This window comes from Sciurus carolinensis, chromosome 3 (genome assembly GCF_902686445.1).
Source record: "Sciurus carolinensis chromosome 3, mSciCar1.2, whole genome shotgun sequence".
Lineage (NCBI taxonomy): Eukaryota > Metazoa > Chordata > Mammalia > Rodentia > Sciuridae > Sciurus > Sciurus carolinensis.
The window spans coordinates 147927978-147944714 of NC_062215.1; the positions used below are offsets into that span (position 1 = coordinate 147927978).

Sequence of the window (16737 nt, forward strand, 5' to 3'; positions counted from 1 at the left end):
TTATGGATGAAATGATGCAGAATAAAACTAAATGGAAATTCAATTTAAATGTTATTGGAAATGGCATAAAAGTATCCTCTAATATTGTCCCTTATCACTTAATAACTAATTTTTTGGTTTTTGGTTAAATGCTGTTAAAACATGGGTTGATGATCTCAAGTATAATTTTAACCAAACCTGAATGAATTGAGCATTTGACAATCTTTGTTCAGTGAAATAATTAGCAACTAATGAGGTATTGAGAACTTTGAAAAGCATAGATCTTATGATTTGTCCTTTTTGTTGATTTATCTGACTATGAGACAATCTTACAGAGATAGAGTATACCTTCCCTGATTCTGTGCCTGTGATTCACATAATAACCACCAAGAAAGAGATGATGCTGTCCAGTTATGACTAAATGGATGAATTGGACGACTTTGTTCTAGGTGTAGATAACATATTTTTGTTCATAATCCATTTATTGTCTCTTTCTAGAATTAAAAAGATTAGCCACACAGATAACCTTCATGTTCATATTCTAAGAAAAATAATAATATAAAATAAAGTTCAAAGAAATGTAATTAACGCAGGCTCATAACTTCTAAAATGAGCAACCAACATAAATCACTGCTTGATTTACTCTAGTCTTTTCCATTCAAGACTAAGGGAATAAAATTTTTGAATTCCCATATTTTTTTCCTTCTTAACATTAGAAAAAAGTCTATAATGGGCAGTTATCTTTTCCTCAGCAAGCCTTTAATGCAGTCTATAGAGCTAACACTGATTATGTAGCCAAAAACAAAAACAAACAAAAAGCCCTGATACTGGTTCACTCCAGCCTTTACTGCTTACTTACAGTTTATCAGAGAGATGTCTATGACCTTTTCAATACTTCTGTTTCTTTTTTTTTTAATTTGGCTTTTAATTTTTTACAGACTGCATTTTGATTCATTGTACACAAATGGGATACATAATTTCGTTTCTATGGTTGTGCACAATGCAGATTCATACCATTCGTGTAATCGTACATGTAGATAGGGCAATGATGTTTGTCTCATTCCACCTTTTTTCATACTCCCTTCCCTCTCATTTTCTTCTACATATTCTAAAGTTCTCCAATTATTCTTTCATTCGCCATCCCCAGCCCCATTATATATCATCCTCCACTTATCAGGGAAAACATTTGGCCTTTGGTTTTTTGGGCTTGGCTTATTTCACTTAGCATGATATTCTCCAATTCCATCATTTATTTGCAAATGCCATAATATTATTCTTCTTTATGGCTGAATAGTATTCCATTGTGTATATATACCAGAGTTTCTTTATCCATTCATCTGTTGAAGGGCATCTAGGTTGGTTCCACAATCTAGTTATTGTGAACTGAGCTGCTATAAACATTGATGTGGCTGTGTTACTGTAGTTTGCTGATCTTAGGTCCTTTGGGTATAAACGGAGGAGTGGGATAACTAGGTCAAAATGTGGGTCCATTCCAAGTTTTCTGAGGAATCTCCATACTGCTTTCCAGAGTGGCTACACCAATTTGCAATTCCACCAGCAATGTAAAAGTGTGCCTTTTTCCCCACATCCACGCCAACATCTATTCTTGTTTGTGTTCTTGATAAAAGCCATTCTAATTGGAGTAAGATGAAATCTTAGAGTTGTTTAAATTTGCATTTCTCTAATTACTAGAGATGTTGAACACTTTTTCATATATTTATTCATTGCCTGTGTGTCTTCTGCAAAGTGTCTGTCCAGGTCCTTGGCCCATTTATTGATTGGGTTCTTTGTATTTTTGTTGTAAAGTTTTGTAAGTTCTTTATAAATTTTGGAGATAATAGAGGTGAAAGACCTGTACAATGAAAACTACAGAACATTAAAGAAAGAAATTGAAGAAAACCTTAGAAGATGGAAAGACCTCCCATGTTCTTGGATAGGCAGAATTAACATTGTCAAAATGACCATTCTACCAAAGGCGCTATACAGATTCAATGCAATTCCAATTAAAATCCCAATGACATTCCTCATAGAAATAGAGAAATCAATCATGAACTTCATCTGGAAGAACAAGGGACCTCGACTAGCCAAAACAATCCTGAATAGAAAAAGTGAAACAGGAGATATCACAATACCAGACATTAAACTATACTACAGAGCAATTGTAACAAAAACAGCATGGTATTGGCACCAAAATAGACAGGCAGATCAATGGTACAGAATAGAAGACACAGAGACAAAACCACATAAATACAGTCACCTCATAATAGACAAAGGAGCCAAAAACATACAATGGAGAAAAGCTAGCCTGTTCAACAAATGGTGCTGGAAAAACTGGAAATTCATATGCAGTAAAATGAAATTAAACCTCTACCTCTCACCCTGCACAAAACTCAATTCAAAATGGATCAAAGACCTAGGCATTAGACCAGAGACCCTGCACCTAATAGAAGACAAAGTAGGCCCGAATTTTCATCATGTTGGTTTAGGATCAAACTTCCTCAATAAGATTCCCAAAGCACAAGAAATCAAAGCAAGAATCAACAAATGGGATGGACTCAAACTAAAAAACTTTTTCTCAGCAAAGGATACAATCAAGAATGTAAAGAGAGAGCGTACAGAGTGGGAGGAAATCTTTTCCACATGCATTCAGATAGAGCACTTATCTCCAAAATACTTCTATTTCATACTATGTAGTTATATTCTAGAAATTTCAGCTCCTTCCCTCTACTCAAAAGAGGAATTCTAAATTCACATCCTTCTATGTTTTTTCTTCTTTAGCAAAAAGAGAGACTATGGAGTCTGCAGCCATTCTTATGTATACAGCTTCTTCTTAAATTAGTCTTACTCTAGAAAAGAGGACCAGGGGAACCCATAGCCCAACTTTCCTCATGACTCACTGGAAGTAGCACTTTTCTTGTAGGAATTTAAACCTGCCCTATCCACACATACACACTCCCTCTGAAATTGTTAAACCACAATTGGACATAATAATTTGAAACATACTTTTTAGTACAAAAATAATACATTCTATTGTGAAAGTGTCCCAAAAATTAAAAGACATAGACAAACCCATTCATAATTCTGCCACCAACAGGCAACCACTGTCAAATACTTCTGTATTTCTTCTGTCATTTTTATGCATAAGTTTTGTTTCTTCTAAATACTTACAACTATTATATGTACAATTTTATATTTTAACAGTATAGCATAAGAAGTGCTACCATGTTATTAAGACCTCTTCATAAATATTATGCAAAAGTTATTATGCAAAAGTTGAACATACTTTTTAAAAAGATAATGGTTTCCCTTTCCACCATACTTTGGAAATGTTGACTGATCAAAACAATGCCTATTGAAAACTGACTGTACTATTCTGGGTGGTTCGAGAATGTTCAAGTCAACCCTTCCCTTTTCCAGGAACCTAAGACCCAATAAGGGAAATAAGGCACATACATAAGTAATCCCAGCATAGTTGATAATAGATTTGCAGCAGGATTCAGGTGGTAAGGGTGCAACTCTGACTGGACCCCAGAAAACAGGGACTGGGATCTGGAAGAACAATGCCTCTGTTAGTCAGCTTTCCCATTACTGTAATACCTGAGGTAATTAGCTTATCCAGAGAAAAGGTTTATTTTGGCTCACAGTTTGGGAGGTTCTCTTTCATGATCAATTGGCCCCACTGCTTTGGGCCTGTGGTGAAGGGGTATACCATGGCAGGAGCACATGGCAGAGAAAACTGCTCATCTCATGGCTATGTAAGCAAAGAGGGAGAGGAAAAGCCTAGTGTCCCACAATTCCTTTCAGTGACACACCTTCAATGACCTAAGAACCTCCCACTAGACCCCACTTCCTAACGGCCCCACCACCTACCAAGAGCGCCACCCTGGGGACCAAGATGTTAATACATGGATCTTTGGGGGACACATCCAGACTATAGCAGTTCCAGGTGGTCTTCCCCTAGGAGACTGCCAGAGAAAGGTGTGACGAAGGGACACACAGGTGATATGGGGATGGCAGACACACAACTGAAGATAGGGGCAGGAAATAAAGCAGAAAGGATTGAGGAAAACTATGGTGATTTCTGTGGTTATTTCAGGAAGAAAATGTAATCACAGATCTATTTTTTCCAAGGGAAACATTTTTTCTAAAAAATCTTCCTATTTTTAGGGAGCAAAAAAAAAGAATCTCAATACTAATATAATATTCCACTGAAAACTTGAAGTACAGATATGCAATATATTTCTATATTAATCTCTAAAACTTTACCCCTTATTTATCAGGTAATTTGTGCCGATGTACTGGATACCGACCAATTATAGAAAGTGGGAAAACTTTCTGTGTGGTAAGTATTAAAAAAAAAAAGACTATCCTGTGGACTTAATACATTAATGATCTTTTGCATAGAATAATGTATGGTATTCAGTAATCTCTAAAATAACCCTATGTTACCTTTTCTAATCACTGAAAGTTGTTAAACACCCACTGCTTGTATTTTTTTAAATAAAGAGTTAACATCTGTCTTGTTTTTATCCTTAAATTGGTCACTTTCCTGAGGCAGACAGAATTTAGTCCATGACTTCAAGAAATGTGTGCTCTATTAGAGAAAGAAAAGCATAGAAATAATAAAAGCATAATTGAAAAGCAAGATATTTAAAGCTCAGTATATCCAATATACGCATATAAATTTTGAAGGAACATTAACTTAAGAAAATTAATAAATGGGAAGAAAAGATACAGAGGGAGAAGGGTAGTTCTGAGCTAGGTCCTAAAGGAAATGCTAGAAACGAAGGCTAGAGAGAGGTCTAGGAAAATTCCAAGTAAGAAAATGGATGGAAGTAGGAAAAAGAAAGATGTCCAAAATTCAGGTAAGAAATTGATGAGACTAAATATTAAGGATTTAAAAGATTCTGTTTGGGGCTAAAGAATGTAGATGTAAAGCTGCTAATCAATGTGCAGTCATTGTTCTCCACTCAGGAGTAACACACTGAGAAGAAGAAAAAATTTGGCACTTGCTTATAGATAGGATAAGACTGAGGCATGCTGGGAGTGAAGGCGTGGACTAGCGCGATATCCCACATAGGAGGGAATAACCGCCCGCACCAGTGTGGCAAATGTGGGGACAAGGCCACTTTCAAGAGGATTGCCAGAATCATAGCCGCCAGATGGTGAAGAGTGCAGTGAGCAAGGAACCCAGATCACTTTCCAGGCCAAGAAACAGGAACCACAGGAAGCTGGAAAAAAAATGAATTAGTGTATGCAGGAGCAGGTAGTTTTGAAATATCTTTTTTCAGAAACTTAAATGTCAAGAGAAGATGTATTTTGAAAAGTTTTCAGTAGGGGTTTTTTCCAGGACCCATTTTTTTATGGCAAAAATTAATTTTATGTAATTTTTTTTGCTAAAAACTATTCAAGGTACATCAGTTCATTCCAAATAATATAAAATCTTTAAAAGATGTATTTTTATGCCAGTACTGAACAATTTCAAGTTCTACAAACTACTGGCTATTTCATTTTAATTCCTGGGTTGGATACTTTTTATGTTGAACCGTATGAGTGGCTGACATACTATCCTTTTTGACCTACAAAAACAGCAATTCTTTGTCTGATTCAACCTATTACTATGTGATTATTTTCCTGGTGACAAATAAAAAAAAAAATCTGTATAAAGATAGAGACAAATATAGATATTTAGACTCTCTCTCGCTCTGGGTCCCACATTCAACCACTTCGAGTTAGTTCCTTACTGTGTACAGTTTGCCACAAAATCCAAATCCCTTTTAAATTCTGTAGAAATGATCTTTCAAGTAAGAATACCAGCTGCCAGTTTGGCAGTATTTCTTACATGTCAGGCACTGTATGCAACTTCTCTAATACTTAAATCTAAAAAGCCTTTTGGAGATGGGTTTTATAATCCTAATTTAACCCCACTAGTATTTGTTAAAGCAGGAACTAGACCCAGTTCTCCTTGACTTATGTATGAAGAACAGCATCTCTAAATTGCCACGAACCCTTCAGCAGTGTTTGCCCAGTGAAAAGGGAAAACAGGAATGATACATTCAATTGTTACAGTAACTGACACATGAATTCAGGCCCCAAACTCTACATTTCTGCATGAAATGTTCTAAAAATTAATGTTAAATGCTTTGGGTATTTGAGTCATTCAAATAATTCAAAAAGACCCCAACAAAATACACATAAACTCAGACTTTATTTATATTAATGTGTAGAAAGATGTAAAGGCAGTTTGTCTTCCAGGACTTCATTAAAGATACAAGATATATCGCCATTAAGATGACAAAAAGCAATCGGTTGGGTTGGTTACCACCTTATAACTATGCTTCATGTATCTCAGTTCCAGTAGAAGCCTCCACTGGCTGACTCCACGGGCCTCTCACACCTTGCCCTCTCCAGAGATCGAAATGGCACTGTTTACAGGACTCCGTCCCGAGTAGAGTTGCCCACACCTATTATTTTCTGTAATTGTTCATAATTTCTAATTATGTTCTCTAACCTTCCAGATACTAAGATGGGTGTCTAAAGAATCAACTAATGAATTTGACTTAAACTGCATTACCTCCTAAGGAATCAAGCGTTTGTCAGCTGAAAGGATCCGGTAAATGTTGCATGGATCAAGACGAAAGGGCTTTTGTGATCATACCAGAAAAAGTAAGTATCTGGCTTTTCCGCTGCAACGGGGATTGGTTGAAAAACACCCACATAAGCCAAAGATATTCAAGTTCTGTGTTCATGTGAGTGAGTAAAGTCCAAAATAAGTGCATTCAGGTCATCAAAAGCCTTAAAGAGCTCCAGAAATGAGAAGGATCGTGACTCCCACAAGGCTGGTCACACAGGCATCAGGACTTCCTGTGCTTAGTCTGAGTTTAGCAACCAAGCCCCATTCCTCTCACTAAGAGGGACTAAGCAGTGGTGCACCCTCATGTTCCTGCTAGAAAAATACCTGCAAATAATTCCTGGGACCAAATCGAAAACCCAATTTCTGACACCAAAGGAAGAAAATCAGAGTCTAGTAAACATGCAGGGACATCACCCCATGGTCCTATGAGGGTGGGAAGAACTCCACTGAGGATGCCCTGTGGCTCTGGCACCTCATTCTATGTCGGGGTGTCAGAGAAGAGGTCCTGACTCTGAAGTCTCACACTTAAACCTCCCGGTACCTCTCTCAGTAACTCTGAAGTTCCATTTGTATTTTGTTTTGTTGTTTTGTTTTGTTTTGTTGAGATATGTACCAAACTATATGATGAAGATGAATTCCAGACCTTGGACCCATCCCAGGAACCTATATTCCCTCCTGAACTGATAGTAAGATACTTTACTTCTGTTGTTTCATAATATGTTGTGGTATCCGCCTTTCTGTATTACCTATGAAATTACTGAGCTTTAACATTAAACGTTGGAAGTGTGTCCACCATGATAATGGAGCATAAAAACATTTTTAGGGGCTCATTCAGCTCTGCTATACATAAGCGAAGCAGACAGCTTAGAAGAGTCGTACGTTTGGGTCTCAGAGACGCATTGGTTGAATCCCATCCACTGAAGATCCTTAGGTTATAGTACAGTGACTCACCCAAGGTCGCCGGTACAGTGTGAGATATCTTAAAGGTCATTTACCAGTGGAGTATGAATCAAATGACACTTAGAATAACAGGATGATACTATTCTTCCATTTATTTTCTGTGATTTCAACTCAGTGGAGGAAAGAGAAAGGGAAAATAACTACATAGTGCAGCGTGTCTGCCACTCTCTTCCAGCACTGTGCCCTGGAGAGAGCGTGAGACAGTCAATTCCACTGGCTTCAGAAGGTCTCAATCCCCACACACCCCTCAGAGTGGGAGAACTTGGGCACCCTGAGGACAAATCTAATAATAAAAATTATATGCTTAAGTGTAGCTATCTGTATGTACATATCTAAATATAGACATAGAGAGAGTTGTTCAGAAAATCCATTTATGCCATTCCCGTTGAGTGATTTAAGGGATGCTTTTCAAGGATAATTTTGCCTATGAACAATTCTTGTCCAGCAGAAAATCTCATCCCCAAAGGTGAGTCTCCTCTGAGTCACAGTTGGGCAGAACTAGAGCAGGAAGCCTGGCACCTTAGTTCCAGGTCAAGAACCATTCCTTCCCTACACTGTGCTGTTTCCTCTTCGCACTCACTTCACAAATACGAATGAAGTTTAGGCCACTCTCTGTCCAGTAGTTGGTGGACACCTGTCATGATATTTCTTCAGCAGTGCCTACCTGGATCTTACCGATCTGATGGCTTCAAACAGAACACTCGTTGGTGGTCCCTAGAAGCTGGGTCTCCTCAGAAAGCTAAAATGCAGCCCTCCTGGACACCCAGAGCAGTGGATACTGTTGTTCAAGTGACCTGCTTGAAAGTGTGTTGCCTTTGCTTCTCTGCAGAGAATGGCAGAAGATCCAAATAAGAGGAGGCTGACATTCCAAGGGGAGAGGACTACCTGGATCACCCCTGTGTCCCTGGATGACCTTCTGGAGCTGAAAGTCAATTTCCCGAAAGCCCCACTCATCATGGGGAACACTACAGTGGGTGAGTGTTTGCTCCCCTGTTCTTTTGAGCGGGTAACCTAAATTCTGTGCTCTTCTGAAACTCCTCCTAAGTGCAATTTTGTTTATTGTTAAGGATACTCATGGTCCTGTAGAATGCTTTGTTGTTTTCTTTTGCAAATAAATTATGTGGGTCACAATTTTCATTCTGGCTTATCAGTAACAGACATGTATTAGCATTCATTTTCTTCTTTTTCTGATTACTTGAAATGCTGTTCCTCTTAAGGACCCAGCATTAAGTTCAAAGATGAATTCCATCCTGTCTTTATATCTCCACTTGGGCTTCCAGAACTACACTTTGTAACCACCACAGATGATGGTAAGTACCTTCTTTCATGAATAAGATATAACTGTTGGCTATTGGGCTGTTAGGAAGCAACCACAGGCACTGGGGAATCTTGAGCATTTCACAGAACAATTTACTTCATCTATTCATTCAAAGCTATTGACTGAGCATCTACCCTGTGTCTTCTGTGAGCATTTTCAAATGGATTGACTCAGCTGCACCACTGAGTACTACATTGTCATAGGAACCATAATAGTAGGAAGATGCCACGTAGCTCACCAGGTGTGCAGAGATTGACCAAACAAGAAACTGGGGACATTTGCTGTCCAGTAGGAAAGGTTCTTGTCACACATTACTGTCTGATTCACACATTTTCTCAAGGTTCATCCCATATCCACACACACACACACACACACACACACACACACACACATCTTCACCACAAGATTTGAAGTGTAACTGTGAATGACAAACCTATTTTTACACTCTTTCACAATTTACAAAGTGCTTTTCCATGACTTATCTCTGGACCCATGACAACTCTGAGAGGTAGATAGACATAGCAGGCAGCCATGGCATCTCTATTACCCTACAGAAGGTATAGAATCAAAGGGCTAAGTAACTCCTCAACATCACACAGCCAGCACATACAGGTCAAGGCTCCATCCCAGGTCTTTTTGCTTCACCTAATGCACTAAAGAAGGCTCTCTGAAAAACACATCCCACCATCCACTACTCAAATTAAACACTTGGATGACAATGGCTATCAGAGCTAAAAATTCTATAAAACAAGGTTCTCACCAGAAACAGAAATCAAATAGACAATTTCTTGCTAGGCCCTTTGACCTGCCACTCTGAAGTCAGTCTGCCTATTCGTTTTTTTATCTGTTGGAAAGTCTATATCAATGGACTCACAGGAAGAGATGGAGCAAGGGAGGCCAGTCAGGTAGAAGAGTAGGTTGGGGGAAGGTGTAGGAGGTATCTGGTTAGTGTGTGGTGGGGAGTGGGGAGGAGGTAAAGCTTGCAGACCCAAATTGGTGTTTCTCAACCTTTTCTTCACTGTTGTCCCTCCAAGGAACAATAAGCACTGTTTCCCTAACCATCCTTCCATGAAATTTTAATACCACACATAAAATGTGTGTGTTTTTATGTGCTGTATGTGTATTGGTGCTTCATAAACAAAAAGGAGAGTTTTGCACACCCTTAGGGGCAATATTGCCCCCACTGGGATGCATTAACTAGATGACACCACTACTTAAATTATATCCTGTAAGCATACCTGCAAATAAAATTGACTCAAGGTATGGGCAGGCATCTATTCCTGTTATCTTTTTGATTTGAGAACAGTAGGAAGAGTTGACTACAGAAGGACAAATGGGCAATTGACATTTTTCAGGTCAATTCCCACTTAGGCTTCATGAGCTTTAAAAAAAAAAAAACCTTATAATACCTTGACTGAAATTTCCTTATTTGATCAATTTATTTAGGAAAAGTAAATGAAGTACTGAGTTTCAGTTATTTGTGCTTGATACGTGCTAAAGTCTATGGCATACATGACTGTACATGACTGAGAAAAGGAATTTGTTGCTTAGTATTTGAGGGTAAAGCAGATTTCTAGAAATATCTTTAATTATTGTATTTGTTGGGAGTCATTCTAAGAAACTAGAAAGGTAAGAGAGGACATATTGAAAAGGACTGTTTGCAGTCCTGTCTTGTTAAAGTTCACTTAAGCTTATATTCCACTATCTTATTTTCAGGGGTGACCATAGGTGCTGGATACAGCCTGACCCAGTTGACTGATTCCTTACATTTTATTGTTTCGGAACAACCAAAGGAGAAGACTAAGACATTTCACGCCCTCCTGAAGCATCTGAGGACTCTGGCAGGAGCCCAGATTAGGAACATGGCTCTAGGTTCTCTATTAGATAAAATAAGTCACAGTTCTGGACAGTCATACAGTTCTCTCATTTTAACCAATGTTACGTTGAAGAGGAATCCTAAGTCAATGTTGAACATGTCTCTTCAATATGAGTGTGGGTGGGTGTGTTCAAATGAGGAATGTATATAACAAGATTATGATACTAGTTCCCAAATTCTTGTCCCAGTTACCTGTGCATGGTAAGATCCTGGAAAAGTCATTTGATCTCTTTAAACCACTGTCTCTTGATTTGGGAAATTAAAGTCCAACCAAATGGACTCTCTCTAAGGTACTGTCCAGCTCTCACCGTATATGAAATATGCCTCCAAATTGCTTGTTGATGGCTGGTTCTCCTCTTAGGCCTTTGCATCAAGGTCAGTTTATAAATATGTGTTTCCCACGTGTGCATTCTTGAACTCTTCAAGTTGTCTAGCTTACTGGGATTTCCTTGTTATTTAAGACTTAAAAAAAAAAAAAAATCAAAGGGAGATCAGTAGAGGAAAGGGATTGGGGTAGTAAGGAGGAGAGGAAAAGGGGAAATTCTGGGGAAAGATACTGGCCAAATTATATAGTATTGTGTGCATGTACCAATATATAACAAATCTCACTGTTGTGTACAACTATAATGCACCAATAAAAAATATAGGGGGGACTCCGGCGGTGGGCCCCGCCCATACAGCCAGCTTCTCCAGTTTCTCGGAAGGGAACTGGCCCGCTAGTGAGAGCCTTTCTGACCAGAGCAGGCTCCGAGTCCCGGAGCCCTTGCAGCACAGTGTAATCCGGCAAAGAACCAGCGGAGAACCTCGATCTGCAAGCAGCCTCAGGGATCAGGGCAGGGCAGCCGGAGACCTCTTCAGGCAGCTCTGCCCCCTCCGGCTGCGGGCTCTCTTCACGGGGCGATCCAAGATGGCGGCCTAGAGGGAGACTGCACCCCCGGTCGCTCCAGAACCCAGGAGTTAAGAGGGGGAGGCATTGAGAGACTCGGACTGAAATAGAGCCACGGGTGAGTCTGCCCACTGGGTAAAACTCAGCCCGGGTGGCAGGCCCAGATAGAGGTGGCTTAGCGGAGCCGGGCAGGGCAGCTAGAGTCTTCCCAAGGTAGCCTTCCACACTCCGGCAGTGGGCTCTTCCCACACGGCCAGCTGCACGGTGCAGGCCCACAGTGAGAGCATTTCCGCACAGAGCCAGTTCCAAACCGTGGAACCAGTAGGGGGCTAGGGGCAGTTTTCTTCGGATGAGCTGCTTTATCAGATTCCTCCAAGACATCAGGCTACTGAAGGCTGGGAGGTGATACACTGGAAATCTACTGGGACACTATAAGCCAATAGTGGAAAACTGCAATATCTCAGGGTCCCACTGACAACTGACCAATATGAGAAAACAAGGGAAGAAAATGTCCCAAACAAACCTAGATACTACATCAATAAAACCCAATGACAGCACAGCAGAAGAAATGTCAGAAAGGGAGTTCAGAATGTACATAATTAAAACGATCAGGGAAGCTAATGAGGAGATGAAAAAGCAAATGCAGGCATTGAAGGAGGAGATGAAAGAGCAAATGCAGGCATTAAATGATCGCACCAATCAACAGTTAAAAGACCAAATACGGGAAGCAAGAGATCATTTCAATAAAGAGTTAGAGATACTGAAAAAAAACCAAACTGAAATCCTTGAAATGAAGGAAACAATAAACCAAGTTAAAAACTCCATAGAAAGCATAACCAATAGGATAGAACACCTGGAAGACAGAACCTCAGACATTGAAGACAAATTATTTATCTTGAAAGCAAAGTTGGCCAAACAGAAAAGATGGTAAGAAATCATGAACAGAATCTACAAGAATTATGGGATATCATGAAAAGGCCAAATTTAAGAATTATTGGGATTGAGGAAGGCTTAGAGAAACAAACCAAAGGAATGAACAATCTATTCAATGAAATAATAACAGAAAATTTCCCAAATCTGAAGAATGAAATGGAAAACCAAGTACAAGAGGCTTATAGAACTCCAAACATACAAAATTACAACAGACCCACACCAAGGCACATTATTATGAAAATACCTAACATACAAAATAAAGACAGAATTTTAAAGGCCGCGAGAGAAAAGAAGCAAATTACATTCAGGGGGAAACCAATAAGAATATCAGCAGATTTTTCAATCCAGACCCTAAAAGCTAGAAGGGCCTGGAACAACATATACCAAGCCCTGAAAGAAAACGGATGCCAACCAAGAATCTTATACCCAGCAAAACTTACCTTCAAATTTGACGATGAAATAAGATCCTTCCATGGTAAACAAAAGCTAAAGGAATTTACAAAAAGAAAGCCAGCATTACAGAACATTCTCAGCAAAATATTCCATGAGGAAGAGATGAAAAACAACGATGCAAATCAGCAACAGGAGGCGCTAGCCTAAAGGAATAGCCAAATAAAGGAGAAACCAAATCATGTCAAAAACAAATATGAGTCAATTGACTGGGAATACAAATCATATCACAATAATAACCCTGAATGTTAATGGCCTGAATTCATCAATCAAAAGACATAGACTGGCAGATTGGATTAAAAAGAAAAATCCAACAATATGCTGCCTGCAAGAGACTCATCTCATACAAAGAGACACTCATAGACTAAAGGTGAAAGGATGGGGAAAAACATACCATGCACACGGACACAGCAAAAAAGCTGGAGTATCCATCCTCATCTCAGATAATGTGGACTTCAAACCAAAACTAGTCAGAAGGGATAAAGAAGGACATTACATGCTGCTTAAGGGAAGCATAAATCAGCAAGACATAACAATCATAAATATCTATGCCCCGAACATTGGCTCATCCACGTACGTCAAACAAATCCTTCTCAATTACAGAAATCAAATAGACCACAACACAATAATACTAGGCGATTTTAACACACCTCTCTCACCACTGGATAGATCGTCCAAACAAAAATTGAATAAAGAAACTATAGATCTCAACAACACAATTAGCAATTTAGACTTAACGGACATATATAGAATATACCATCCAACAAAGAACGAATACACTTTCTTCTCAGCAGCACATGGATCCTTCTCTAAAATAGACCATATTTTATGCCACAAAGCTACTGTTAGCAAATACAAGAAGATAGAGATACTACCTTGTACTCTATCAGATCATAATGGATTGAAATTAGAAATAAATGACAGAATAAAAACAGAAACTTCTCCAATACCTGGAGACTAAATAATACACTATTATATGATGAATGGATAACAGAAGACATCAGGAGGGAAATAAAAAAATTCTTAGAAGTAAACGAGAACAAAGACACATCATATCAAAATCTCTGGGACACTATGAAAGCAGTACTTAGAGGAAGATTTATTTCATGGGGTGCATTCAAAAAAAGAAGTAGAAATCAACAAATAAACGACTTAACACTACAGCTCAAAGCACTAGAAAAAGAAGAGCAGACCAATACCAAAAGTAGTAGAAGACAGGAAATAGTTAAAATCAGAGCCGAAATCAATGAAATCGAAACAAAAGAAACAATCGGAAAAATTAACAAAATAAATAGTTGGTTCTTTGAAAAAATAAATAAAATTGATAAACCCTTAGCCACACTAACAAAGAGAAAGAGGGAGAAAACTCAAATTACTAAAATTCGGAATGAACAAGGAAACATCACAACAGACACGAGTGAAATACAAAACATAATTAGAAGCTATTTCGAAAATCTATACTCCAACAAAACAGAAAACCTCGAAGACATCAACAAATTTCTAGAGACATATGAACTACCTAAACTGAACGAGGAGGACATACACAACTTAAATAAACCAATTTCAAGCAATGAAATAGAAGAGGTCATCAAAAGCCTACCAACAAAGAAAAGTCCAGGACCAGATGGGTTCTCAGCCGAGTTCTACAAAACCTTTAAAGAAGAGCTCATTCCAATACTTCTCAAACTATTCCATGAAATAGAAGAGGAGGGAACCCTACCAAACTCGTTCTATGAAGCCAATATCACCTTGATACCTAAACCAGACAGAGACACATCGAGGAAAGAAAATTTCAGACCATATCCTTAATGAACATCGATGCAAAAATTCTCAACAAAATTTTAGCAAATCGCATACAAATATATATTAAAAAGATAGTGCACCACGATCAAGTGGGTTTTATCCCAGGGATGCAAGGTTGGTTCAACATTCGGAAATCAATAAATGTCATTCACCATATCAACAGACTTAAAGTTAAGAATCACATGATTATTTCAATAGATGCAGAAAAAGCATTTGATAAAATACAGCATCCCTTCATGCTCAAAACACTAGAAAAAATTGGGGTAGTGGGAACATTCCTACACATTATAAAGGCAATCTACGCTAAGCCCATGGCTAATATCATTCTAAATGGTGAAAAACTGAAAGCGTTCCCCCTAAAAACTGGAACAAGGCAGGGATGTCCTCTTTCACCGCTTCTATTCAACATCGTCCTTGAGACTCTAGCCAGAGCAATCAGACAAACCAAAGAAATTAAAGGGATACGAATAGGAAAAGAAGAACTCAAACTATCCCTGTTCGCTGATGACATGATTATATATTTAGAGGAACCTGGAAATTCCACCAGAAAACTTTTAGAACTCATAAGTGAATTCAGTAAAGTAGCAGGTTACAAGATCAATGCTCATAAATCCAATGCATTTTTATACATAAGTGATGAATCTTCAGAAAGAGAAATTAGGAAAACTACCCCATTCACAATAGCATCGAAAAAAATAAAATACTTGGGAATCAATCTCACAAAAGAGGTGAAAGACCTCTACAATGAGAACTACAGAACACTAAAGAAAGAAATTCAAGAAAACCTTAGAAGATGGAAAGATCTCCCATGTTCCTGGATAGGCAGAATTAATATCGTCAAAATGGCTATACTACCTAAAGTGCTATACAGATTCAATGCAATTCCAATTAAAATCCCAATGATGTACCTTGCAGAAATAGAGCAAGCAATTATGAAATTCATCTGGAAGAATAAAAAACCTAGAATAGCTAAAGCAATCCTCAGTAGCAAGAGCGAAGCAGGGGGTATTGCAATACCAGATCTTCAACTCTACTACAAAGCAATAGTAACAAAAACGGCATGGTATTGGTACCAAAACAGACAGGTAGATCAATGGTACAGAATAGAGGACATGGACACAAACCCAAATAAATACAATTTTCTCATACTAGACAAAGGTTCCAACAATATGCAATGGAGAAAAGATAGCCTCTTCAACAAATGGTGCTGGGAAAACTGGAAAACTATATGCAATAGAATGAAATTAAACACCTATCTCTCACCCTACATAAAACTCAACTCAAAATGGATCAAGGACCTCGGAATCAGACCAGAGACCCTGCATCTTATAGAAGAAAAAGTAGGTCCAAATCTTCAACTTGTTGGCTTAGGATCAGACTTCCTTAACAGGACTCCCATAGCACAAGAAATAAAAGCAAGAATCAACAACTGGGATAGATTCAAACTTAAAAGCTTTCTGTCAGCAAAGGAAACTATCAGAAATGTGAAGAGAGAGCCTACAGAGTGGGAGAATATCTTTGCCAACCATACCTCAGATAGAGCGCTAATTTCCAGAATCTATAAAGAACTCAAAAAACTCTACACGAAGAATACAAATAATCCAATCAACAAATGGGCTAAGGAAATGAACAGACACTTCACAGAAGAAGATGTACAAGTAATCACCAGATATATGAAAAAATGTTCAACATCCCTAGTAATAAGGGAAATGCAAATCAAAACTACCCTAAGATTTCATCTCACCCCAATTAGAATGGCGATTATCAAGAATACAAGCAACAATAGGTGTTGGCGAGGATGTGAAAAAGGAACACTCATACATTGCTGGTGGGGTTGCAAATTAGTGCAGCCACTCTGGAAAGCAGTGTGGAGATTCCTCAGAAAGCTTGGAATGGAA

The 16737-nt window shown here is 38.5% G+C and overlaps 1 protein-coding gene across 1 annotated transcript in view; it reads left to right on the plus strand.

The window, feature by feature from the left end:
* LOC124980255 (aldehyde oxidase 4) overlaps window positions 1–16737 on the plus strand; it is a 69954-nt gene that overhangs the window by 10197 nt on the left and 43020 nt on the right. Inside the window, exons 6-11 of the mRNA XM_047545630.1 lie at window positions 4260–4321; window positions 6562–6645; window positions 7219–7299; window positions 8403–8547; window positions 8791–8883; window positions 10608–10763. Coding sequence (XP_047401586.1) covers window positions 4260–4321; window positions 6562–6645; window positions 7219–7299; window positions 8403–8547; window positions 8791–8883; window positions 10608–10763 — 621 coding nt within the window. The remainder of the gene's footprint in view (window positions 1–4259; window positions 4322–6561; window positions 6646–7218; window positions 7300–8402; window positions 8548–8790; window positions 8884–10607; window positions 10764–16737) is intronic.